The following is a 27,760-nucleotide window of genomic DNA, read 5'->3' on the forward strand; positions in this document are numbered from 1 at the left end:
CTTTGTATAATAATAATAATAATAACTTCTAATTCTTTGGTAGATGTTAATAGTATAAGATTCCGAGTAAAAATCTGGTTTTACACACCCGCCCACCCCATTTTCCTCTCCACTCTCCATTACTGGAACCGTATTCTGAGCTGTCTTTATCACAAGAGTAATGTACCTAGATTAGAGTAAACTGTGCAGCAAGAAACACAAACATTTGTTGATGCGTTGGGGCATAAAATTCAAGTGAAAATCCGTTTAAACAACTCAAACAATTTGAATTAAATAGTAGTTTTAAATGTAGAGATAAAAAATGGATGACCATAGCGGGAGTCGACACTTGCAAACAAACAGTATAATCTCAGCTTCCATCACACTTCCTGTACTCCAAATGCAGCTGAGGAGTTTAGTCAGTGTTGCTCCCACACCAGCAAAGAAAAGGCATCCACCTTCTTCTTCTTCTCCTCCTTCTGATGTTCTCCCTTCTTCAACAGTAAACATGGTTCAGACTGTAACACTATTGCTGAGTGTAAATTAATTGCTCCCCAAATGCTCATTTGTATCTCACTTGAATGTGTGTGTCTGTGTCTGTGTGTGTGTGCGTGTGCGTGTGTGTGTGTGCATCAGTGTGGGTGTTTAACTGAGAGCAGACGACGGCTTTAAACACTCCCTATAATGAGCATACTTTTAGTCATCCATACAAAACAAGATAGAACAATATGTGGAAAAGGAGTCTGTGCGAGATTTTGAACCGCAACAGTAATTACCTCCAACCTGACAAACAGTGGAGGCCTTCTGTGGAGGTGGTAGATTGCAGCAAAGCTTTTATCAGAAGGCGAAGTGGAAGTAATAATGGGATAATTGTTTTGGATGATGGCTGCCTCTCCCGTCGCTACCAACACAGGCCTGCTAACTTCTGCTGGCACTGAGCGGGTTCGGCTTGGCAGTCATGGCGCTGTCATGTGGTCAGTGTTTCTCTGTGTGTGTGTGTGTGTGTGTGTGTGTGTGTGTGTGTGTGTGTGTGTGTGTGTGTGTGTGTGTGCATAATGAGGTGTGTGTTGTAGTGTCAGAGTGGGTGGTGCACGTGGGTTTGAAGTGTGTGTATGTGGGGCGAGAGCTGGCTAAGTGCACCATGTTTTCTAGATAGGAAGCGAGCCAGAAACCAAGCAGGGCAACACAAATTAAATCTCCTTTTCATCAATCTCTACACCTGCATCTCTCAATCCCTGCACTATTGCATCGGACTAATCCTTTCCTCTCTTCCAAGTCCACATTTTAAGGGACACCCTTCATGGCATTTTCTTTGTATCAGAAAGTCTGCCGTTGAGCATGATGGCAAATATGGACGACAAATAGAGTAGATGTTTTTCAGCAAAGGTCATGAGCTGAATTTAAATAAAAAACACTAATGCCACAACAGCGCACCTTTCCACTATCCTCAATGTAATCCCTCTTATTGGATCCCAACCAATACTGAGTTTTTGAGATCTTTTTAAACATATTCACTGTAGCAAATCAGTAGTATATAGACATCCTTTTTAGGATAGGGCCGAAATAAATCTTAATATGAATTGATCAAAACATTCAGTTAAAAAATAAACTCTTTAAAACAGAACATTGGGAGCCAATATAAATTGTCACTTAAATTAAATTACTATTAATAAAAACTACAAATACAAAGTCAAAGAAATGAGGAAAACATTTTATATGTATTTTTTAAAACTATAATAAATATTAAATAAAGTAGCATGTGATTTGACAATAAAAAAATATATTAGTAAATTATTTCCTAATATTTAAGATCAAATGTTACCAGTGGCTCATTCATCTTTGTGTAAACTTGCGCATTAATTTATCTTTAATTTACCAGTATTGTTTTTTTCTGTCTATGTGATGCAAGCTACAAAAGAAGTTTTGCAAACATTATATATGTCAACAGACTGAACTCCATCTCACTGAGAGCTCTCCAGGTTCAGTTTGCTCAACATACAGTGAAATTGAAGAGCTTGAAACCTGGCTTTATTTCAGAATTCAGATAATTAATGAGGGGGAAAACGTGCCCTTCTCAGTTTGTTCATGGAACAAAACAACTATGGGGAATACTTTGTATCGCTGGTGTGCTGGGAGTAATCAGAAAGATAGAGAAAGAGAGGGAGGGGGAGGCTAAAAAGCATGCGGCGAGGGACAAAATGAGAGTAGGAGGGAGGGATGAGGGAGGAAACTGGGACACAGTAAGAAATGACACATGAACCTGGTCCAAAGAGAGGATATCTTTGGGAAATAGAGAGGGATGAAGTGAGAAGGGAATGAATGAGAGAGGCAGAGAGGGATAGCAGGGAGTAGGGAGCACTTGTGAGAATACATCATAGTAAATCTACTTTAAGGCCCTTCTTTCACCAAAATATAACTGTATTTTATATTCTCAATGCTTTGTTCTTCAGGCAATAATGCATTGTGAATATCAACATGTCCGCCTTTTACCCTCTCCTATCATCTACTTTCCTTGCAGAAGGATCACTCTGTATTCACAGCAACACTAGCATGGCCATATGTGTCACTGTGGATTTAAAGCTGCAACTAAACACTTTGTATTTATTAAAAACAAGCTGCACAGAATTTAAAATTTCAAGCATTTTGAATCAAAAAGGGAAAAGCAATGGAGTAAGCAAAACATCCGAGGACAGGAAAGAAAACAGCAGCAGGGAAGAGAAGAGAAGTGGAGGAAAGGATGGAGAGTGGTAAGCAGGAGCGGGGCAGTGAGGGAGGGCAGATTAGAGAGCATTTTACACTCTGAGCTCTTCATCCATCAACACAATCTGCAAAGCTTTGAAGAGAGAAGAGATGTGCAAGCTTTTCATCCAGAAATGTTTGCTCTGCAAAGCACAGCATGCTTTATGTGTATGTGTGGCGGTTGTGTGTGTGTGTGTGTGTGTGTGTGTGTGTGTGTGTGTGTGTGTGTGTGTGTGTGTGTGTGTGTGTGTGTGTGTGTGTGTGTGGACATGCCTGTGTGCTTGCAGAATCAGCTCTGTCAGTCAAGCAAAGCAAGCCATTCAGTTGAGCGCCCCAAAACTAACCGACATCGCACAAAATCACACAGACTGAAATGCATTTTTGCCTAACAAAAGCTGATGCAATGTGGCAAGCCAGAAAGAACAGATAAGTATGCTGCAACATTTTGGAGAACTCTGATAAGCAACAATTTCCAAGAAGTCAGCTCAGCATTGCTGCATGGTAATCTGGACATTTTTGACACTGTGTCCTGATTTGTTTCCCCTATGGCAAGTGTCACACATCCACAAGTCTGCAAAACATCTGTCAAGTGTATCCATACTCCACCAATTTATCATTGCACTCCAACCCTACTGTATGACATTGTCAGACTGACAATGGACTGCAAAAATATCAAAATTCATGCACAAAAAACAGAGATGCTGTCTTTTATTTTTTTATTCTTCCTTAACAAAACCTGGCACCTACATTACCCACAATCAGCTCCCCATTTGGCAGTTTGGTCAGAGGTTCTGGTGTCTTATGCTACTAACAGCTAATGTAGCCTTTACTATTTAGCCTTTAAAAACCAATCAAATGCAAGCATTGAACACCTTTCTAGTAATTGTTTCAAATACAGACTCCTCATAAGTGCTAATCACTGTACAAGGCTGGGCGATATGACAATATACACAGATGATAGACATTAATCAGTTGTCAGAGATCCCTTCTATATTTCTGGTTGTATTAGGCCTTTGTGGGAAACATTACAAATGAAATCCGATATATTAATCAAAAACAGACCTTCCTATGTGGGTATTGCATACACAAAACATTACTCAATTTCTTATCAGTAAAAAAAAATGTACAAAGCTTTGTGTGTTGTTCTTGCATACATTTAATTCGTTTTTACTTTAATAAAAGCAAACAATGGCCACTTAAAGTAAATTGTAATTTATTATTAAAATATTGTAATGCACTATGATCCTTGCAAAAACAATATCAGTGAGTGACCAGCAATTATGAAGAATTATGGTAATTGATCTTATAAGTCATTATAAAATCATCATATCGTCATAGAAACTGTAAGTCAGACATATAAAAGGGGAGGAAGTCCTTCAGCCTATTATGAGCTATATTTGACATCAGACAGGTTGAGCAGGGATAAGAGTGGAGAACATTTTCTGCCACAGTCCTGACGTGCTTGTGCTGCCGAAGCCAAAACGTAGAGCTCATTGCATCGCTTTCGAGTGCTAAAGAGGCCCAAGTGAGTTTTTTTACTTAACCTTGACAGTATGCTCTGACACGGCTTCAGTGTAGCAGTGTATGAATATAGCGTGTTTGTGTGTGTGTGTGTGTGTGTGTGTGTGTGTGTGTGTGTGTGTGTGTGTGTGTGTGTGTGTGTGTGTGTGTGTGTGTGTCATGTAAACACGCTGTCTCATCCAGACGGATGTCACAGCCTCTTTTGGTGCCCAAATCTCATTCTGTCCTCTTCCGCTTTGAAGGACTTTTTTCAGCAGAGCTTCTCCTCACTTTACACACACACACACACACACACACACACACACACACACACACACACACACACACACACACACACACACACACACACACACACCTACACTTTGACCTTTGCACACCACTTTCTCTCCTCTCTCTCTCTCTCGCTCTCTCTCTCTCTCTCTCTCTCTCAGTCAGGGTTGCCATGGAGGGAGGTTTTCTTTGCTGCCATGACAACATGAATTCTCTTTGGTCTCCCTAACGACAGAAGAATGGAACAGACCTGGGTGATATAGATGTGTTTGGACCGGTAGCTCAGTGATTCACACACACCGCTGGAGTCACCTGTCCTACTCTTTGCCAGGGAAGAGTATAGTGGTGGAAAAAGTAAAAGTAAAATCCTACTTATGTAAAAGTACTGCTTACTTTCCTGCGTGAGATGATCATATCATTACCAATTCTTCCATATGTTTGTCAGAGTAATTTGCAGGTCTATTTCTGAACCTGGTCACACAGATTTAATTTTGGAAAGCCAAGGGGGGAAATGTCAGATGAATAAATATTCTGCTTCTCAGTATTACTTCAACCCACACACAGGGAATGTTATACTTTTGAGTCACAGACCAAGTGCAGTATGTTTTCTTTATTAAAGCACCAACCAAACTTTTTCCTTCCCAATACTAAATCCAGGCTATCAACTGAAAGCAAGCACTGATCCTATATCAGTGCTGAGTGAATGCAACTGATGGCGGAAACACAGATTTATTATTATCAGTTCATTCATCACAACTTTACAAGCTTAATAAATCTTACCTTAAGTCTCTCAGACACCCCGTCAGTAAAGCTGATGGTGAACTCCTCCACCTTGGGAACCTTCAGCCTCTTCTTCTCTGTCTGGTACTCAGTGCGGGTTTTCACCACCACCTGGAGGAGGGAAATAAACCGTTAAAGCAGTTAAATACTCAAGTATGCTAAAGGCAATGAAAGGTGTATGGATGTTATTGCAAGAGGGAACTGTCAAATGTTTTCACATTTTGAAAAAGTCACCAGACCTTTAAGAAAAATGAAAGGCAACGACGGCAAATTACATGCTGTCGCCGGTAATTCCCATGAATTTTGCTCCTCCTACTGGAGCACTTATGGCATATGACCGAGTATACTCATTAACATCAGAGAAGTAAGCAGGGGGATTGACTAGTTCGTGGGGAGCGGACCTTGAGACGATCACCGCGCAAAGCCGCCCACCCAGCCAGAACTGCAGGACCAAACGCCAAATCTCTGCCAAATCCTGAAAGTGGATTGGACTGCCGCAGGAGGAGAGGGAAAGTTGAGTTGTAAGCTAAGCCAAACCAGCTAAGACCTAGGGCTATTCCACTACTCAATCTGCTCCTGGCTAATGGCCGATCACAGGAAAATCCAGGCTAACCCAGCAACGGTTGGTCTGTGCCTACATCTTTACAGAGACTTGGCAAAAATTCTCAGGCCAACCCCCTCTTCCCCCCGGCTGTACCTGGTAACAGCCTTTATCTGAGCAGCTGCCTTCTTTATTCAAACGTTGCAGGATCATGGCCATTATCCATGAACATTGAACTGACTCTGAATCAGGCACAGGCGTCCTTTCCTATTGATATCCCAAGCTCATTAGACAGTTTGTAAGAGAACACTAGTATAACACAGATGAGAGAGTTATGACAGCATAAAACATGAAGCAATTGACCACACTACTTTCAGGCTACAGAATGTGTCTGAGACTGTTTTCTCTGGTCTAACCAAAGTAGCACTACACACTTTGACTACGTTTGGATCGACTTACAGCTGTGAGTCAGCTGTCTCCTCTATGAACGTTATTAAAACCAAGTACTGATTCACTCACCAATGAGCAGGTATACATGTGCATGAGAATGGCACTAACTCCATTCAAGGCAAGATGCAAACTACTGACAGGGCAGTCAGGTGCAGATTGTAGAAAATAGGAAATAAAATATAAGAAGAAGAAAGAGAAAAGGGGCTGCTCAAAGCTTGGTTTGCACATTTTCTAAAAGAGGCACTTTTATTTTATTCAGAAGATTCTACCTTGTTTTCTTTTACTTTAAATGCAGGCCTTGAATCCATTGCGGTAGGACTAATGTTATTTGTGGTTAAGGTTATGTCCACACTACTACGTTTCTATTTTAAAATGCATATCTTTTGCTAAGTTTACACAGAGCATCCACACTAGGCCGGAGTTTTAGAGCACCGAAAACAGATACGTTTTCAAACTTATCCGTCTTCAATTAAAAGCAGTTGTTGTGCAGCTAAATTCTTTATGTAGTTCTACTACTGCCGATATGTGGAGGAAGCAGGTGTTATTGGAGCGATTAGCGAGCGGCGTGTCCAGTGGTGTTATCAGCCCTACGTGTGTTGACCCATAATCTAGTCAACTTTGATTTGTAGTAAATTCGATGTGTGTTGTGAGAGAGCGATAGAGCAAGACCTGCAGCATTATAACTAAGTTTAAAAAAATGAAACATTTCCACAAAATGTGTCTGTTTTGAGTTTATAGAGGAAAGTTTTAGAGGATTGTCTTAAGTATCAAGCTCTACCTTTCATTATTAAAGCCTACTATAATACTTTGTCTTATTTTCTGTAATCAAGCAACCAATTTCTACTTCCTGTTTACACCGGCACCCGCATGCCCAGTGTACGTGAATAGTCATGTGATACTCGTTTTCAGGCTTGCTAATATGGACGGAAATCATTTCGCAAACGATGCTGAAACGCCCGTGTGGACGGAGATCGTTTCTGTTGTAAGACCCTGGTTTTAAACAAAAACATATTGGTGTGGATGTAGCCTAACATAGATGTTTGTTTTACATACCAGTGCCATACAAGTTAAATCTATATGTATACAATAAATTGTTGAAATGATAGGGATATGCATGCAGTTGGTTTTATTTAACAGACACAGGGTTACACTAGAGCACTCAATTTTGGTTGAGATTGGTGCATAGCTTAATACACAAAGGTGTAAGTAAGGATAGAATAGTAGATTAAAGCATAGGCTGCTATTAGATACCTGGATCTGGGAAAACCTAAATAAGTACACAGATAACCAGCATAGTATAATAATATTATAAATAGTATAGTCAATACACAGTATCAATGTATATTTTAATAGCAGTGATTTCATGGACTTTTATTTTCGCATAGGATCAAACCTCAGCTTCAGAACATAAATTACACCCAACAGCCAGCACAGCTAGAAACCATCCTACAGGCAACACCGAAGCCGGGCATCTGTTAAAGCTCTACTGTATGTTAATAAGGTCCAGTGTCCAGAATTTAAGACCCTCAGTCCAAAGGGGAAACACTGTGCTTCGTGCCGGCAGCTAGATGGGGAAAAAAGAGCCATGCAGGGCAGTACAACCCTGCCCCAGTAATGTCAGTATAACTCTCTTCAAGCAAACCGGTTTAGAGGACTGAGAGGGACACAGGGTGAAGAGACGAGGTGAAACTCACAAACTCTTAAGGCTTGTCTACTTTTTCAACACTATGGAAGGTACTGGTTCTAAATGGTAAATGCACTGTACTTGTACACTGTACCTGTACAGCAGGGGATCGAACCGCCAATCATCTTCAAATATTTTATATATATAGTTAGTTACTATAAGGAACTTTAAAGTGGTTATGCAGTTGAAGCTTCGGTGGGAGGAGGACTGCTCCGCGCCCGGCAGCAGCGTCTCCTCCTGCAGTCAGAAGCAAAGCTTCACCTCACTGCTCCGCCAGTCCTCAGCCAACACCGACAACACTGGAGGCCCAGGTCATGTTTCTGAGCCCGCTGGAGGTAAGGGAGGCATGGGAGAACCAGAACCAGGACTGCGCAGGGCAGACTGTCAGACCCGGCTGCAGTATAATGAGAGATTGATGAGACACTTGTGCTTGGAAACCCTACTGCTTTGTCCACAGGACTGCCAAAATCAACATTAAATTATAAAATATATTATATGTCATTTTGTTTTAGATTTTGCTTGGAAAAAAAAAAAACCTTTCCTCACATACAATTTTCCTAATTCTGATGCGACAGATCAGTCTGTGTGTAATACTTTTAGAAAATTAAAACTGCATGAATTCTGACCTCTAGCATTGCTTAGCACATAACCCACTCATTTACTCACTTCAACAACATAATTAACAAATCAGGAGTCTCAAACGTATCTATCACATCTAACATTACATTTCTGGGTTATCCTCTGAACATTGACTTAAAATTGACCTAAATGGTAATCCTTAGAAACTTGATTAACTTTTTGTCTCAGCTTTAGCATCATCTCATCTTTTTGCAGCACTGACTTCATTGAACAAAATAATCACTTTTACCAGCCTTCACCTCATCCCTGCACCTGCTAAAAAGAGGAAGTGTTCCTACTGTTTTGTGCATTCACTGTATATTAATGTGCACAAGAGGATAGGGCAGAGAGAGAGAATGTGTACAAATGACAAGGCAGAGGAGAGGTGGAGGAAGAGGAAGAGAACAATGTCTCAGTGTCCTTGTGGCTAATTGCGCTGCCTCTGAGCAGCTCTCCTTCACTTTGAGACAAAGCCAGAAACTGCTGTGCTCACAAACTGGCTCCACTATCGGAATAACAAAGCCGTCAGTTGGCTCTAGAAAGCCCTTATCTAAAGAGTTGAAGGCCGCAGTAGGTGCACTGAATACATTGCATTTGATTGGACCCCTGGGGTTTCGGAGCCTTGTGGCCTTCAGTGCAGTAACACCAGACATCATAGCACAAACGTATGTCTCAATTTTGCCTCAACTTTCTCTTTCTCTGACTCATTTTACAATAATATGCTCAGGGCCCACAGGTTCAAACACAGCAGCGCTTCATGTTGCTTTATTACTCTCTTCCCACCTGTACCTCTCACTCCTTTATTTCACATTACCTAATGACGCGGCTATCAATCAACATTGCCTCATTTACACAGGCCTTTTGCTCTCAGCAGCAGATAGGAATCTACTTAACAAAGTGCAACCTTCTCTGATTAGACATCTCCAAATAGTCCTTGGGAAACCATACATTTATAAACAATTATATGTTTACAAAGGTTAATGTAAAAAAAAAAACACCAAATGAACGATTCAGCCACATTCATGATAGGATTAAAAAAAAAAAAGTAATTACGACTTACTCACTTATTATTCCACAGAGGTAGCGGCTCATTTTTCATTTATAATTTCTCTTGAGAATTTATTTATGTGTATTTAAGTGGTCAAGTGTAAATTTTTTTACTGTGGCTTTGGGGATAGCAGTCAGATGAAACATCTAAATAAGTGTTGAGTGGATTGCCTTGACATGTGTACACACATTCATGATTCACAGAAGGTCCTCCAAGAACCAAAATCCCAATGACTCTAATGATCCCCTGACTTTTCCTCTAGTAATATCAGCAGATTGATATTTAGTTCAGAGTGACTCTATTGGATGTATCTTCATGCACAGGATGAATTGGGTAACACTTTATAATACAGCCTGCAATTTACAATATAATTCTGTTGCATGAATTAGGTATCAATGAAACACTTACCAGTTCCTATGGGTACATAAATGCCCTCTGTCTTAAATGTATAACAAATTATTGCCATGAGAATCTGCTTTTATTGTACTTGAACCATTACTATAAAGAACAGCACCTACACTGTAGTGAAACCACAGAAAATAAATTAGTAGGCAATATTATTATATGCAGTGAGAAAGCCTAATGCCCTTTTACATCATTTAAGGGTGCAGCTGTATGCCATTGTCCTTCATTATTCCAAGATTTTAAACCATTTTCCTCAAGTATTCCACCCCCAAAACTGTATCCAACGATTACCAAGCACTTAAATAAGTATTAGTCTATTTCCCCTTTTTTTTGCCTTGACATGTGTACACACATCCACCTTGTTCCCCTTAGTCTGGTTTTATTCTGGTTAGGGCTTATTGTTTCAAAAATGATATCACTACCAATACCAGCACTCTTAATGTGGTCCCAGTAGAGTACTTCATTAAACACCCATCATGTAAATGGTAGATGTGTGTCTGTCTACGGGTTAGCTAATTGCCGCCCTCTGCACTGTGCTCATACAGCATTTTTGCCGTTTGCCGTTTGAACTGTTGATGCTAAAAGTGCTATAGTTGCTAGCCACCGGCTCGGCCATCTCCATGTTCAGAGTCAATTGCAGATAATCACAACTGAATGGGTTATAGCTGCAGTGGTAGTAGGCCAATCACAAGATGCATTAAATCAAAGAATGCTTGTGATGATTGGCTGCAAATCTATACAAATTGTAATTTGTTTCCTAAATCCGAGTACAAAAAGGATCGCATGCAGGCATCGTTAGACTGGAGAAGTTTCTATACTACTTCACACTGGGTTATTTTGGTGCATACCTTTAAAGTATGGAGTACCATTACCAAGGCCTACTTCAGCTTTAGCCTACTTACATTTAAGTACCAGTAGAAACGGGTAAGTATTTCTTTTGGTACCTGATTGATGCAACAAAATTAGACTGCACGTTGTCTTATAAAGTGTTACCATGAATTGTAATAACTTTGGTGAACCACTGACTTTTCATCTCAAATTTTGTCCATCTTACAATTTGGTGTTCTTTAAAGCGAGCCTTAACAGCCGCACACGTTGGTTGTAGAATTCTATTAAATTAAACTTCTTCACTTCCTGTGACCTTTGAATATGTCAATGAAACTGATAGAGTCTTCTACATTAGTAACAGGAAGGTAAATGAGTCCAGCACATACAGACGCTCACCCTCTGCTGCAATTTCCTTTGAGAATATTTTTACAGATATCTAATTAGTATTTAATGCAAACATCTCCATTCAATGTGACCTTTTAATATTGCCATGACTGATGCAGAGTCCCTTTTTAGATCTGTAAATAATACCAATTTATTTCTGGGTGGTGAAATACATGCCACACGTGAAAAAATAAATACAAATGGCAGTCAAACTCAGCCAGCAACTCTCTCTCGCTCTCTCTGCCTGTCTCTCCATCCTTTCTCCAATAACATTATTTATTTAAGGTTTGATATTGTAGTACGAGCTGTTAAAATGTTCTTTTCTCCTTGTCTTTCCCAGTATGCTATTCCTCAGACCTGTTATCACTATGATTTCTATTTCATTTCTCATCCCCAAAGACTGAGCTGCAGGAGAGTTGGTCTTTGGTAGAGTTTCAGTGTGGAAGGAAGATGCAGACACTTTTCTTGACATGTTTGATTCTATTCTTTCCTTGAATAAAACGGTTAATGTAATCCATATAAGCACGAGGGAGCTCCTTGTGGCAGCTGGACAACATAAGTTCCAACAGGGTGAAGTGATGATTTAATCAAAGGTGAAATGTTTAAATTTTGTGTTGTTTAAAGTTTGGATGTTTTGTTGTTTGAATAAGACACCCCTGCAAACACAAAACTAATGAAAAGTGATTCTAAAATAAGAGTAGTAATATCTGGTTATAAATGTCTAAAACCTGTAAAGACCTTTACTTACAAAATAAGAACATTTCAGAGGATGTTTTAACCTCTACTTTCGATAATATTTGGTTAATCCTACCACATCAACTCTTGATCTTGATGTAATATCTTTGTTTTTTAAACCAGATTTTTTTGGGGGGAGACAGCATAAACAAGCTGTAAACACAACATTTACATTATCATCTTTTAATTTCACAAATTAAACATATTAGCTGCCTATTTACAAACCCAACAGAGCAACATATAGTCAAATATTCACAGTATTCCTTTTAGCTATGTTTTTGGTCTCCATCAACTCAACAGAGTGAGTTTTCAGAGCTTTTTTGCAGCTGCCTGCTGACATTAACACCAAAAAAAAAAATAGCTGAAATATATTAAAAGGCTTAATAGAATTGAGGAGAACTGCAGAGGTGTAAATCGATCCGTATCCACACAGCTAGAATATAATCCAGCTGAGCACAGAGTCCTAAGGAGCAAGACTGAAAAACACTGGTCATCCAACTAACAGACAGCACTGCAGTACTGTTGGATAACACAGTGTACAGTACAAGAGTATGAAATAAATACATAAATGACCACTTAGCACATTATGCATGCATGTTTTTCCTTACTTAAAATACTAAAGATATCAATATTTCCCTTGTTGCAGTTATTTCCTGCTATTTCTGTTTTGGACTGTATTTGAAGACGTCACCTTGGATCTGGGATATTTTTATGCATATTTTTTCACTATTTTATGACATATTTAGTTTTTCCACCCTCCTCTAGTTGTTGTTGTTGTTATTTTTTTCAAACCAGCAATCCAATCAAGATATTGGTGACCCAGCAGTGGCGGTGATGCGTCCCTGCCCAGATGGAATCAAATCTAATACCTCTCTAATGCCTCAGCCTCTGCAGGGCAGAGCTGCATTGTTATGAGCCGGTGTGTGCGTCCGTACGTGAATGAACTTTGCTGTGACTGCACCCTGCCCCTGTAAATTTCCGTGTGTAACCCTGTAGTCGTGGGAGGTCACGCTGTCATCAGGCAGGATCAGGGTGAAAACAGCTGGGGTCGTATTTGTAAAGCTGCTCAGAACCGCACCGCTGATCTAGGGAACTAGACAGGTCACATGACCCAATAAATCTTGCTTTAGCATTAAAGGACAGAGAGAATGAAACTGGTTACAGATCAGATTCTGAAAAGCTGATAAAAGCTGATTAACAATGAACTCCTTCTGGTTGGGACGGGTGGTAAAAACAACCTTAAATTTAGTGAGATTAAATAGATTAGGTTTAGAGATAGAATTCACACAAAGGGTATGGCTTCCTACAAGACTGCCATTTTCCTTTAAAGTGGCCACAATCAATATTACATTAAAAAAACAATGGATGACAGTGTAAAAATGATGTGGCAATGTGAAAGGGGTCACTCGTAATGATAAACCTATAGAGACAGTTATCACCTGAATCTGAAGCTCCCCTCGGCTTTATGGAGCTTTATGGTGGTTTCAGCTCATTGTTTAGCTGACCGGCCCACAACTTTATTGTTTATGTGTCCGGTCCCCCTCAACTCTGGACAGATTTCCAGTAGTCTGAGATGTGCTGGGCCAATCAGAACTGTTATCTATAATGGCCGTGTTTGAGACGAAGACTGCAATGAGGAGCTGTGTTGAGGCATTTTCAAAAACAAAGCCTACAGGAAAGAATACTAGCCTATTATAATTACTTAATAATTATATAATAACTTGTGCGTTGATAGTGAATGTAATGTACTGGAGGCCATGCCCACACCCAATTCCCCTGTTCCGAATTTCGCCCATTCTCATCTGACGTACATTTGCCAGGTGTCCAGAAACACAACTCCAAATAAATGACAATGTTGCTCTCTATCTGCTAGATGAGTAAATTAGAGCCCTACCAACAAGCAAGGCCAATATATGGGCTGATTGTTGTTCATTGCTGATATATATCGTATTGGCGTGTATGTCAATAACAAATGACGAGAAATTGACATACAGAACTTCTATGGTTTGTCCACCAGCAATTAGTGAGTAGCTAGTATATTTTTCAACTGTAAAAAAAAAAAGTGTTAAGAAAATGATGGTACAGTGTCATTCTCTAATTTTTTATTTTTAAACTCTCAAATCCTTTATTGTTATAGCCATAGAATACATTGTTTGTCATCTTCAAATACAATATGCCAATGTTGGGTTAACAACTTGTTTCCACATACTCCAATTGGCAAAAAAAAATCAGTTGATGCAAGTGTGAGGATTTTTACTTTATAGCAGGATTACAAATGAATACTGAAAACTGGCCTCAAAAGGACAACAACAATTCCACGTGGTATTCTAAAAGCACAGAAGAGTGTGATCATAGACATACACCGTATAGGATGAAGTACAGGGTGCAGAATTCTCATTAAATTAACTGTGATAACCATCATCGACACCACCCACGCTCTGATGTCTAATTACAGATTTCATTATTATTTCACTTGGCCTCTGTTGCTTTCATGCATCACTTGTCAGGAAGACAAACTCTCATATTTAGAGCTGGAGACAAATTCAAAGATTTAACTGCAAATTGACCTTTACAACTCCCACACAGTCCCACGAAAAAACAAGTGGACCCATCTGCATTTGCAGTATGATTTATAAAAATGAGAAAAACATTTTTCGCTGAATGTCTATAAGTGCAGATAACTTAAACCATCTTGGTATTTCTGTTAGCAAGTGAGCAGCATACAAACTCTGGTACCAGCTGTCAGCAAAGTGTATCCAGAAGCAACAAGCAACCCCAATCTTTGTGCCCGCGTCTCTCGAGGCATGTCAAAATTCACTGATCAACAAAACAGCAAGCCTTCTTCTCTGACCTCTTTTCCTTTCATATGTCAACAACAATTACTCGCTGGTGTGTCGCAGGAGCGAATACTCCACCCAGCGTATTTTCTCTGTCACTCTACCTGATCAGGAAATCAGTAAAAAAACACTTGACAAGGCAATGTGTGTGTGTGTGTGTGTGTGTGTGTGTGTGTGTGTGTGTGTGTGTGTGTGTGTGTGTGTGTGTGTGTGTGTGTGCGTGCTCGCGTGTTTCATGATGGCAGCTTCGGCTACAGCACGTTGTGATGTTCTCAAGTCTAGTGGGACTGATTTAATCAGTGTAAAATGTCTGACAGCTCTATGAATGTCATGTTACGAACTGTTGGATGCTGACAGAAACGACTTGTCACTCACGCACACACATGCTGACATTGCCTGAATGGTACACACACACACTAGAAGGCAAGCATGCCTGTGTGTTCTGCTGTGTGTGTGCAGTGAATGACAAGTCAGTTAACAGGAAAATAAAATGTAAAGAGACTGTGCCTCCCTCAGCAGACACACAGTGAGGGTTCAGGCTGAGCTGTGTGTTTCTGTCGGCAGCAGCATAAATGGACGTCCATTTTTTGGAATTATTTTTGGGGAGTTTCTGAGAATTTTCAACGATAAAACCACTTGAAGAGATTGAACCAAAAATAGATAAATTGTCATGCTTTCAAAGGCCAGGCAGCAGGTAACTTTGGTCCATGTTGTTCTTGTACCTTGGACACGATGCTATAAAAGGCTTTTGCTCTCTCAGGTTTGCTGTATTTTAAAGGCCCCACAAATTAATTATTTTAGTTTTTTATTTAGGAAAGAAAGCCTCTCTCTCTCTCTCTGTCTTTCGCTCTCTCGTTTTTAATGATAAGATGGGCAGAGGGGTAGGACTTATTATTAAAAAATTCTGATGTAGGGCTGGAACTCAATCTAATTCCTAAAATCTGTTTTCGTTTGGCAATTCAAGTCTATGAAATATAAGAAAGCAATATAAAAAATGTCAATCTCATTTTCTTTAACAACTTGTATTGTCCTAATAAGCATGTACATGCTGCAGACAGCAGCTTCCATTAATTTTGCTAAATTTTTGTCCTAATTTAGGTTATTTCTAGAGCACATTTGGCATATGACAGAATGCACACATCAGCATCGGAGAAGCGGGGGGGGGGGGGGGGGGGGGGCGTTGAGGCGACCACCCGGCCAGACCAGCCGGACGAAACACCACTGAGTCAAGATGAGGAGAGCCGAGATGGAAGCAAAGCTAACCCAGCTAGGATCTAAGGCTATTCAACCACCCAATCTGCTCCTGGCTAATTTCTGGTAGCAAGAAAATAAGATGGATGAATGGATGGATCCCCAGAAACAGGAGGTCGGTTGTTGTGTCCTCATTTATACAGAGACCTGGTTAAATCGTGGATCAAGCTGCACTTGATGGATGAACCGCAGGACAGAGCACAGGACTCCGGTGGGATGAGAGATGGCGGACTCTGTTTACTTCAATGATGCTTGGTGCTCAAACATAGTCAACGTTGATGGACAGCGTTTCCCTAATGTTAATTGTTTTATGTAAATATGTCGGCCATACTATCTGACTAGAGAATTGTTTTGTTGCTGTTTACATTCCTCTAGATGCAAGTTAAAAATGCACAGGAATGCACTACTATTTAGTTTGCCATGTTTTTCTTGTGTAGAAAATGGGCTACAACTGCATTTCGTTGTGCAACCCGGGGTTGCATAATGACAATAAATTATCCCTGAATCCTTGAATCCTTAGCTGGAGCCAGGAGTGGTTAGCTTAGCCTGACTGGAAGCAGGTTGAAATGGCTAGCCTGTCTCTATCCAATTCTCCTACCAGTACAACTAAAGGCTAATTGGGAGGGTAAATGCAAGATGGCATAGAGGTTTGGACATGGGTTGTATGGCATAAATATAAAGTATCTAATTCCTGTTTACAACTGAATTGATTGTCCTAATAGACTCCTGTCCAAAGTCCTATCAGGAAGAGTGTATTGGTTTCAATAAAGTTGTATATCGATAATACTTCTGATACCCTATTAAGTGAGTTAAATAACTAGTGCAATGATTCTATTATAAATAATGTCATCTTGCAGCTCTACAATAAGTAATTGATCAGCAGCTCAGAGTAGAAATATGGATTCATACAGCTGCAAAAGGCAATTATCCCACTGTAACTGTGGTCTTGAAACAAGACAAACGCTGTCACTTGATGCATTAAGAAGCTTCTATATTGTCTAATTCCATTCAATTTTATAATGTGCAATCAATGCAGCACTCTGACACAACCTCATAGAAACACCAATCAGGCTCGCCACATTGCGCTGCCACCATGGTAACTGGATTAACGAGCTGCGGTGCAGTTACTATTGGATGTCGAGATGATAAATGACAGTCTGTCTGGCACCAAATCTGTCTCCTAATCTCAGCTGGAAAACAAAGGACACAGCTGGGAGACAGCTGAGATGACTTAATTTGTGAATGAATGAAAGGGTATGAGTGTGGGGGTATATATATATATATATATATATATATATATATATATATATATATATATATATATATATATATATACGTATATATATATATATATATATATAGTGTGTGTGTGTTAGTGTGTGTGTTCCACACAAAGACTCAACCGGCTGTAGTCTCTCACCTTGTCAGGTGCTTGGCTCTGGAGGCTGCCGACATCCAGTGGAGTGATGAGGGGCACATTCTGAAAGCCGTCCTCCACGCTCACAGGTTTGGCCCCTTTGTCTTGAAGATTACTCCCCAGTTTCACCATCTTTCACCGCCTTTATATATCCCCTTTATTTCCCTGAAGACTGCTCCTGAATAGAGGAGGTGTTGAGAAAGAATGGTTTTACCAAACAGCCTTTCAGGTCAATGAAACCTGGCAGACAGGCTATTTGATGGAGAATATTCCAGTGTAACAGAAGATTCAATTATTTAAATATTAACTTAATATAAGTACACAATAGCTTGACTATTTTTTTTCCAATGGGGAGCATGCGATAAATTATTGAACAATAAAAGAAGCAACATACTCCAAAAAAAGCACATTATTGTTTGCAATATAGATGTATCTATCTTATTAACCAAAAAACAAAAGGGGAAAAAACTCCACAAAAAACATAATCTTCTCAACCTTTCCCCATCACAAAAAAAAACAACTACACTGTATTCCCTAAAAAGCAGTTACTTACAGCTGATCGTCCTTGTCCGTACGTCCCCTCAGTGCTGCGGCAGCGTTTTGTTTCTGGTCACAGAGGGAAGGGAAGCGCAGATAGAAGCAGGTGAGCCTGGAGACTGCGCTGCGGTGTTGCTGCTGCTGATGCTGCGGGAAAGCAACGCTGCACCGCCGGAGTCCAACTGAATGTCTGGCGGTAGGTTTTCTACCAGCAGGCAGCCCAACCCCCTAATCCAAACACAGCCTCTTCTTCACCGTGCTGCTACGCTCAGCTGCTGGAGCTACCACTAGGGGGATTTGTTTTTCCTTTCGGGAATCTAGTTTGTTTGACTGAAGTGGAAGCCAAATTAATGTTGCCTTTAAAGACTCCTCGTAAACATGGTGAAAGCATATCCAATGCATTTATAATTTAATAATTCTTAAAAAATGTATACAGATAAGTTATTTTGTCAATTTTGCAATCATTTTTCTTGTTTTGTTCAAATTTGATGACCAATTGGACAGTTTGATTTGAGTTTCGGTTGTATGTGAATACATTTGTGTTGGCATCTCAAAATGAACCATGATTTAAAAAGAAAACGGTCAACTTCAGCAGAATGCCTAAAAATGACACACAATTGTATTCCCAAACAATGAGGGTAATGATTCCAAATCCACCTTTGCCTCCCAACGCATTCCAATTTCTCAGCAATCATAGAAAATTGACACTTTTCCAGCTGTTAATTTTAAAGGTAGAAAAATAAATCCTGGGAAAAAAATATTTGATATGCAAAATTCCCCGCAGTACCTGAAAGCAGCAAAAAACATGTGCCAGTCAAATTTTCTTTTGGTCATACAGCGCTATCTGGTGGTTAAATGAGTGACCCACAGTCAGATTTGAGAGAGTCTTTCCATAAAAAAAGATAGATGCTGGTGTATATATCTATGTTTGTTTGGGGAAACATAGAGCTGTATATGACATACGTTGTTTCACTGGAGTCATTAGTTGTTTGTCTGAAAAATAAATAATTCATAAAAGTGAATAAGATATCAAATTATCAGATAAGAAATCAAAAAGGCAAGTAAAATCAACATTACCAAAAGAAAAAAAATCATTGCATTACATTACAGTCATTTAGCAGACACTTTTATCCAAAGCGACTTACAATTCAGTATCTATCTACACACCATAGAAGCAGCTACGGGAGCAATTTTAACCTATTTTAAACCTATAGATGGGACCTATAGATCAGATAAGACACATAATACACCAACTCTTTGACAGAGACTACAGCCTGGTGTCCACAGAGAAGCCCATCCTGAAAATGATGTGGCCAGAGCCCATGCAGAGCAGTCTCTAACTACACATTATAAATTCTGAATTATCATTACATGATTTATGTTAATTGATTATTAAATCTGCCACGACTAATAACAGTACAATATGTCATAAAACAGTCATAGTATAATATGTTAGTATAGTATATCATAAAAAAAATTACATAAAAGTTTTCATGACCTGCTAAGATTATGCTTTCTTTGTTTCTTGTCATTTAGGTTGCTCTCTCACCAAATCAGGCGTTGAGGTGATTGGCGCAGGGTTGTGTTGCGGCGTGGAAGTATCAATTATGAATGGCCCATTTAACGCCAAGCAACTGCACAATGTTCAACGTCTTTGTTCCTTCGTGGCAGGGTTGTAAGCTCTGGTTTGCGGGTTATTTGATTGGCCACCGCAACATGATGTCGGGTTGTGTTTTTCCAAAAGTTGATTCTGTTTCATCTTTTCACTTGCCAATAAAGACAACGTCAGCTTTCTTGTACAACTCATCATAATTAATTGTGTTCTTTCCTTCCCTATGGTATTGACAGTGATAATGGCATATATCTTAGGACTTGTTTGTCTGCCATGGGATAAACAGTTTGTTAGTTAGACTTGGTGATCATAGACATCTTAGAGAACAGTATCAAGATTTCAGATTCAAGAGAATCAGTTAAGCTGTGGGCTCTGAACAGGTTACTTCAACAAATTGGAAGCTCTAAGTGGCACAAATATATCCAAGAAATTGGCAGCATTGAAGGAACAGAATGCTTTATTCTCATTTTAATACTTGTTCAGGGTGATAACTGAATCCTAAAATAGAACCAAAATGTGTCTTCATGCTGGAAAATAACTGGTTGCATTGCATTTCACTGGTTAAAGACACCAGTGTAATGCTGTAGAATGTATGTGAAGGAGCAAAGCAAATGTGCTAACAACCAAACTTAATTCAGTTAATGAATTAAGTTTGAAAGATGAAAGATGTGTACATTGAAGTAAAAAGAGTACAGATTTGGATCTAATGGAAGACCAAGGAAACCCTGACGTGTGCTGAGATTATTTGCTTTCTAGGCGTGCTTGAAAGACACGTGTGTGAACCAAACACAAGAAAAACAAATGAATGACTGATTGACATCTTTTTTTTTAATCAATTCTTCTCATCTCAATAGCGGCTTTGGTTTTCTAAATATTTTGATGCAGCAGTCATGACAATAGATGTCAAACTTTCTTGGTTTTGCGGAATAAGCTACATTTAGCAAATATTCCCACTATATTCATTGCTAAGTGCATTACCTTTTTTATAGCTTAAAGTCACTTAGGTGCACATGTCAAATTATACAAAAACTTCAGGTTTCTCATATTTTACATCAACAAATAAAGAGGGGTAGGACAGGGAGCATTCTTACAGAAGTTGTTGATCCATCAGACAAACTGTACAATAACACAAAATCAACAATGTGTGTTTGAAAATGTATCAGATGATATCAATTTAAGATGTGGACTTAAATGGGAATGTAAAAGGTAATACGGTAATATGTAAAAGTTCTCATGGCATTCCTATTGAAGGTTAACATTGAACGGGCTGAAGTAGACAAAAGGAATACCAGATAAATCTTTGAAACAAATTTCCGTATTTACATGAGGTGGCTTGAGATCTAAGATTCAAATTGATGATAAGAGATCCATTCAACAATGAAAAGAAATTACAAAAAAGCACAATTTAAACTTAAAAAACAGTTTAAAAAACAATAATTACAAAAATGTTTAACAAACAAACAAACAAACATATTCCTTGTCTGTATTGATTATTTCTTTAAATGTGAAATGAAAGAGGAGCAGACATTGACATGTTTTGTACATTTAATATGAGCCACTGATAAGATTTGGCTCCTGGTGTGGTCTTTCTGGGTTCACTGCCTACACGCGGTCCCACGTTCGTACTGTGAGACAGACGTGTGTGTGTGTGTGTGTGTGTGTGTGTGTGTATTGCATGCCGCAGATAGACAGAGTGACGCACGGAGGTTACCGAGTTCTGCGTCGGACACATGTGTTTGGCCTGCGTGTTGCCACAAAGCCGTGTTTGCAGAAGCACTTGTATGAGCCAGTGGTGTTCACACAGCGAGCGTTCTTGCATGGACTGACACGAGCTCCTGGTTCTGCACACTCATCAATGTCTGAAAAATAAACATAATCAATGAGCGTAAGCTGTTAAGAAGGAGATCAACAGTGCTAAATACAAAGTTACTAAATACAGATATTAGTCTGTGTATACGCCTCTATTGGCTACTGTGCATTCCTCAAAATGCAATAATACATTTTTTTTGTTTTAAGTTTTTTGGATTATGTATTTTTGTAACAACAGCAAGTGCAAACCTATACAGCGGGTGCGTGAGTGGTCCAGCCTAAAGCCTGTGTTACATTCACACATGGTGCCCAGATAGGAGCGGACACAGCGGCCATTTGCACAGCTGCATTCATCTGAATCCTCCTCTGAACTGTCACCTTTTATAGACAAACAGGGAGGGCAGAGGTGGGGAAAAAAAAAAATAAAGATTGGTTGGTGGCAAATAGATGAGTGTGTCTGACATATGACTGCAAAATGACACAGAAAGTGTATAGCTTTACCTGGGTTGTAGTTGGCAAAAGCTGCCAGGAAATCCTGCTCCCCATCAGACTCGGTCTCCAGATGCATCTCACACAGACGACTGAACATCTCTGAACACAAGAATTAAAATGTCTTTTTAGCTCAAAATGAAGAGAAAGCGGAAGTCGGCAGTCAAAGTTGAGCGGCCACTCTGGTCTTCAGGTTGCTCACCTGAGTTTCTAGGTGGACAGGTGTTACACTCGGGCCCCCAGCCACGACCGTAATGACAGCAGCACTCTGAGTAGGTCACCACCATTCCGTTCCTCGGCTCGCTGCAGATCAAGCCCTCATCAACACGCAGGAAACACACATCCTTGTGGGCTGCAGTGCGATCTGGGATAAAAAAGAGCACAAGAAAAAGAACAGTTATTTCCATTACCGTTACAGTACATAGGTTAAGTACAGGAAGCCACATTCTGCCAGTCTCTGAGCTCTAAGATTAATATTTGGTCTTCTGAGTAAAACAGGTGTTGTGCAAGTCAGTGGAAGATGTTATCAACACACAGAAAGTGTGAGGCATATAAATGTGTAACTCTAAAGACTAAATACCATTTTGGGTGTATTCAGCATGTAAAAAGCAAGAATTAAGCCTAAAAATATATACAGTATTTTGAACATCAGTTCAGTGTTTGTGACAATCTACTTATAGATGATGGATGTTCGTCACGTGTAAGAATATCTCAATAAATCTAACATGTTTTACGAGAACTAATTGAAAATGTTTCAGCGAAAAATATTTATAGATCAGAGTGAATTCAAATATTTGTTCATACTTACAACTATTAAAGACTACAGACACATGCTAAAGTTACCAAACTCATTTGAAAAAACAATGCCATGTCTACAAATGACAGTGTAAAAATGATCACAAGCACTTATCAAGTGATTAAGTGGCTGCATGCGTTGCATTGATGATGAAGATATGCCAACAGTTAACTATCATTAAACAGTTAAAACATTAGGCCAACAGCTAATTGTTACAGCTCCTTGTGTATGATTCAGTATGCTTCCTTGTCTTCTGTAATTGTGAAGATCGAGTGTAATAGTGTTCAAAGTAATTTTCTGGTCTGCAGGTTACAATGCGTCACACTTAAACAGTCCTGTCGCGTTTTTTTACAGATGTTAAACCAGCCATATTAAAGACATCAATTACTCTGTGAAAATGGCAATTGAAAACATTACAGTACTGTGAATCACATATTTCACATGCAAAATTATCACTAGTGAGCTCAGACCATTATCCACTAAATAAGCAGTTTTCAAATGCTGACTCTGTCTTTACTCTACCAGAACAAATCATTCTTATCATCTATAACAGCACAGACACATTGTTTTTGGAAAAATAGACATGCAGAGAAAATGCTAAAAGTAATCACTTGTTTCCTCATACTGGACATGCTTTGATATCTGTGGGCATAAATGCAAACATTCAATATATATTTAAATAACTACACAAAGTGGAATCTCTCCAAAGAATGGGAAACTGTCTATGAAGTTGTTAAGAGGGGAAACACAAAGCCAGTACAGGCCAAATTGGGAGGAATTGCAAAGAGCAACATGAGTGGCAGATGAGGAGGTAAGCCAAAACTCATTTTGATCGGTCATGCTCAGGTGAGCCGATGCTGGTTTTACCCACCGTCATAGACGCACTGTTTCAGCGCTGCACTGAAGGTGAGGGGAGGGTCGCAAAAACAGTGAAAGGAGCCGGGCGTGTTCTCACACCTCCCGTTCTTACAGTACGAGGGGTCCTGGCACTCATTCACATCTGCAAAGGGCACCACAGACACTGGTTACAGTATGAACATCTGCTTGGGGCCAGCTCTTAGTCTGTAGGTGGTGGACACAATATTGAAAAGAAAAAAAAAAGAAAAAAAAACTTGTGCTACATCATGAAATTCGGTACAATAATCCTGCAATAAATACTCCCTTTGTGAAGTCCGTTTAGTTTTTCCTAAAACTTTCAACTTTCATCTTTAACTGGTCACAGTGAGTTGAATCAATTCTGACACAATCTCAACAAAAACTGAACATTTTAAGCCGCAGCATTCATTGCAGTGATATTGTATTGGTTTGGATAACAATGTACAGTGGGTACGGTTATTGTATGTCCTGCTTGCTTTCTGTTTCTGTTTTCACCATAAATGTTGCATGCAATTTCTTATGACAAAATGAGCTTCGGCCATGCATAACACTGCAGTTATGGTCTCTAATAAACATTCAACCACACCTACATCTGCAAAAAAAGCTGCGGGTTAAAACAGGAAGCTTGGTTCCAGCAACACTTCAACTGAGCAATGTTTTATCTGCTAAAAAGTTTGCAGGTGTTTTGCAGAGAAAATGATTCCGACATGAAGGCCAGTGTGTATTGGGATAATAGTGTCGAAAATGTAACATTTTTACTTTGTTCTTGTTATCTTTGTTTTCTTCAAGCTTGAATAAAACCAAATACGGTGTTACTAGACTGAAACCTGAGGAATGAGGGTCTAGTACGCATTTAGACGGCATGTTTAAAATCAGCTGGGTTTTCCAACCTGTTCTTAATCCAGGACAGTACCGGACAAGTAAGTCCCTTAGACTTGACAATTTGAAACAATTGATTAGAATGTGTTCACATCTAATCATCAATTGTCAGGTTAGCCAACTGCTTTCTAAAATTAACAGGTTAATGGGAAATTTGAATGGTCGTAGTTGTAACGGGAGACCAGAGCCACCCGTACAAGAACTATCCTGGACTAACGGGTCAGATGAGGAATGCTAAGCAGCACCTTTTCTATGTTTGTATCTCTTTCATTTCAGTCATGACTGAATACTAACAAAAGCAGGCTTTCCAGGTGCACACATGTTGGGAGTCCAGAGCCCACATGTTTGACCTAACAGCAAGAATGCAAACACATCTCCCATTCTGAGTGTGAAGGGAACAAATGTTCGCCACATTTGCAGACAACACTTTCCTTAAAATACCTCTGACAACATGGTAATAGCATGCCCATGTGAAATGCGTCCTTCATAGCCATTTAATACTCCTTCCTCGCTGAATTTGCTTCTGCAAGGGAGCAATTCAACTGCATGTTCCCAAACTCTGGCCATGAGAAGGAAAAAGTGAACTTCAAGTTTACGACAGAATTGTTCACCAATAACTGGTCTACCTCGCCTGTTATCCGATGCAACTCAGTATCAGGTGGGGATCAGTTCAGATCCTCTTCATCAATACAACACTTGAGCATTGGCTTCAGGTTTTATAGAACAACTACAACAACTGCTCCTTTTGTTTCACAACATGATGTTTAGCCAGCAAACACCCCAAAACCCCTGATATGTCATTTAAAACACATAGTGGCCACTTCAGATATCCAGGGGTCATTTAAAGATATAGATACATGTTTTTTTATATGTTGTTGGGGTTTTTTTGTTTTATGTTTGCAACGGATGCACCAGCAATTCAAGCAGCTATTATAAAGGCACCTACTCACTTGATTTATATTAGATTATAGAATATGTAAGCCTTGATAAAGCCGGAGCTACTCTGTGGGATATTTTAACACCACTATGTCATTTCAGCACTTCTATGTGTTTATTATAGCTAAAACAAATATGAGCTGCATAAACAAACAACACATTGTGTGATAGTCTACAGTCTAAATGTATTTCTATCATCACATGTACACAATGTACATGGATGGATCTATGAATGGATAGACATATCTTGTATGTTTATTTGTCCGATCACTATCTGTAACATAATCCTTGATTTAAAATGCATGTTCTTAATTGGTTTACTTTAGACAGTTATTTTATAATTTTGTGCGGTTTGGGTGGTCTAGCTAAAGATGGCTCTATATTGCTTCTTCTATCATCATTCTACCTTTGCTGTACTGCATGAACTTTCACGGTTGTTCCTCTGTAATGTAAGTGATAAAATAAAATCTCAGAAACCCTCTTCAGCCGTTTAAAACGTGATGAAAACACTTCAAAAACAGTAGAAAGCTTGATGCCTATATATTCTCGCCTCTGTTTAGTACGATGAAGCCTTCAAAAAGGTGAGCAAGTTCCTTCACCTTCTTTGGTCAACCTGGCACAGAAATCAGTTTTGTCTCACATACACTGCCTCCCACAGGCGCAGATAGCCAAGCACTATGATTTCAATGTTTTGTTTTTTCCTGAATGAACTGCTGTTGCCCACCACCGCCTTTTTGCTCTTCATAAACCCCCCCCCCCCCCCGCCCCCAACTGCACAGGGTCTGCACTCACCAGCCTGCTCCTCAGGAGTCACACAACTGTTACGGTCGGTGGCCAGGGTCCAGGGCGGAGAGCAGATGCAGTAGTACGACCCTGGAGTGTCCACACAGTGGCCGTTCTTACAGTTGGCTGGGTCCTCACACTCATTCACATCTGTAGAACACAAAGGTTTACTCTAAGCTTAAGCTAATTCCTCCAGTGGCTAGATAAATGCACAATAAGTTGTCATTAAGTTGTTTTTTGGGGTCATTGGGATATGACACTTTTTTACTCACCTGCTACCGTTGCGATCACACACTTCTTCTTGTTGGAGTCTGAAGTCCAGGGCCGGTTACAGTTGCAGTAAAAGGACCCTTCGGTGTTGACGCAGCGACCATTATTGCACAGAGACTCGTCGTGGCATTCATTCACATCTGATGGAGACAATGCAACCAAAAAGAGCAAAATACATCCGTTATGAAGCATTTACAAAATTATGTTTTTACAGTTTTTTTAAAAATGTTAGGTGCCATTTTATGGTGTGTATCTAAGCACTCACCAATGCACTCAAGAAGATTGCCGTCATAGTAGAAACCCTGTTGACAGTAGCACTCGTAGCCCGGCTGCGTGTTCTCACAGCGACCCTTCTTGCAGATTTCATCAGCAAACAAAGAACACTCGTCGATATCTGCAGACAAGAAAGAAAGAGTCTCTTCTCAGGAACAGACTGGCGGTTTTCCCATAAAGTTGTTCAATGTAACGAGGACACTTATTTGGATAAGTACAAAGGTATTAAACTCGGTTATATATATATATTTTATTTTAACAGATCATTTTGGTGCAAATGCAGGAATATCTTATCACAGTGTGGCCCTGGTGTATGTGAATATAATGGACCCAAGTTGTGTAATATCTACCATGGTAGACAGGCAGGCTGTACAGGAGTCCTTCATCGTAGTAGAGGCCTTGCCCGTTTGGACACAGGAAGTGGAACTCGGCTGGGTGGAGATAACCAGGCAGAGTTTAATAAAGTAGATATACAGTTAATACAGAATTTGACATGATGCTCACCAGTGGTTAGTCAGATGCATGCAGAATTATCTCAATCACTTTTTAATATTAAAAATACCTACAATCATTATTGTCCAAAAGCTTGTTAGTAACATATTGAACACACTGAGCTACAAACCCACAAATCAGTTGCACCAAAAGGATTAAATGAATCTAAGATTACTTTGCATCGCTTGCTTACCCAAATTAAATTAAATACATTCGCATCTGTCAGGAGCTAGAAAGTAACCGTCCTGCTCTGTAAGCCTTACGTCACTCATGACGGCTCGGTAGAAAAGCTCTAACATATCTTCCACAGAAGAGTAAGGACAACAGTTGTCCCACAGTAAGGGTAAAAGAGACTGCCTGTTGATATGAAGGTAGATTTGTGTCTTTACTACGCAAAAAAAAAATATGTTTTGAAAGCAAATTTCTCGCACTGCAATCAAAAATCAAGTTTGTAAGTGAAAATATATAAACTGAGAATAAATTATTTGTTAGTTTTGCTTATGAAACTATAATTTTTGGTT

General features: G+C 39.5%; 2 protein-coding genes across 4 annotated transcripts in view; both read right to left on the reverse strand.

Moving 5' to 3' along the window:
- Nucleotides 1-18,325, reverse strand: part of nsg2 (neuronal vesicle trafficking associated 2) — a 37,072-nt gene extending 18,747 nt beyond the window's left edge. The window contains exons 1-3 of the mRNA XM_068715739.1: nt 18,041-18,325; nt 17,491-17,665; nt 5,290-5,400 (exon numbers count right to left, since the gene is read on the reverse strand). Coding sequence (XP_068571840.1) covers nt 5,290-5,400; nt 17,491-17,619 — 240 coding nt within the window. The 5' untranslated portion in view covers nt 17,620-17,665; nt 18,041-18,325. The remainder of the gene's footprint in view (nt 1-5,289; nt 5,401-17,490; nt 17,666-18,040) is intronic.
- A 2,117-nt stretch (nt 18,326-20,442) lies between these two features.
- ltbp3 (latent transforming growth factor beta binding protein 3) overlaps nt 20,443-27,760 on the reverse strand; it is a 31,638-nt gene continuing 24,320 nt past the window's right edge. For 2 of the 3 annotated variants that reach the window (XM_068715741.1, XM_068715740.1), the window contains exons 21-29: nt 27,098-27,178; nt 26,740-26,868; nt 26,477-26,614; nt 26,214-26,354; nt 23,602-23,730; nt 22,137-22,298; nt 21,947-22,036; nt 21,695-21,823; nt 20,443-21,495 (exon numbers count right to left, since the gene is read on the reverse strand). In XM_068715741.1, coding sequence (XP_068571842.1) covers nt 21,344-21,495; nt 21,695-21,823; nt 21,947-22,036; nt 22,137-22,298; nt 23,602-23,730; nt 26,214-26,354; nt 26,477-26,614; nt 26,740-26,868; nt 27,098-27,178 — 1,151 coding nt within the window. In that variant the 3' untranslated portion in view covers nt 20,443-21,343. The remainder of the gene's footprint in view (nt 21,496-21,694; nt 21,824-21,946; nt 22,037-22,136; nt 22,299-23,601; nt 23,731-26,213; nt 26,355-26,476; nt 26,615-26,739; nt 26,869-27,097; nt 27,179-27,760) is intronic. The other variant, XM_068715742.1, reaches the window with a different exon arrangement.

This window comes from Cebidichthys violaceus, unplaced genomic scaffold (genome assembly GCF_023349555.1).
Source record: "Cebidichthys violaceus isolate CVI_PGR_0920_01 unplaced genomic scaffold, fCebVio1.0.p SCAF_20, whole genome shotgun sequence".
NCBI lineage: Eukaryota > Metazoa > Chordata > Actinopteri > Perciformes > Stichaeidae > Cebidichthys > Cebidichthys violaceus.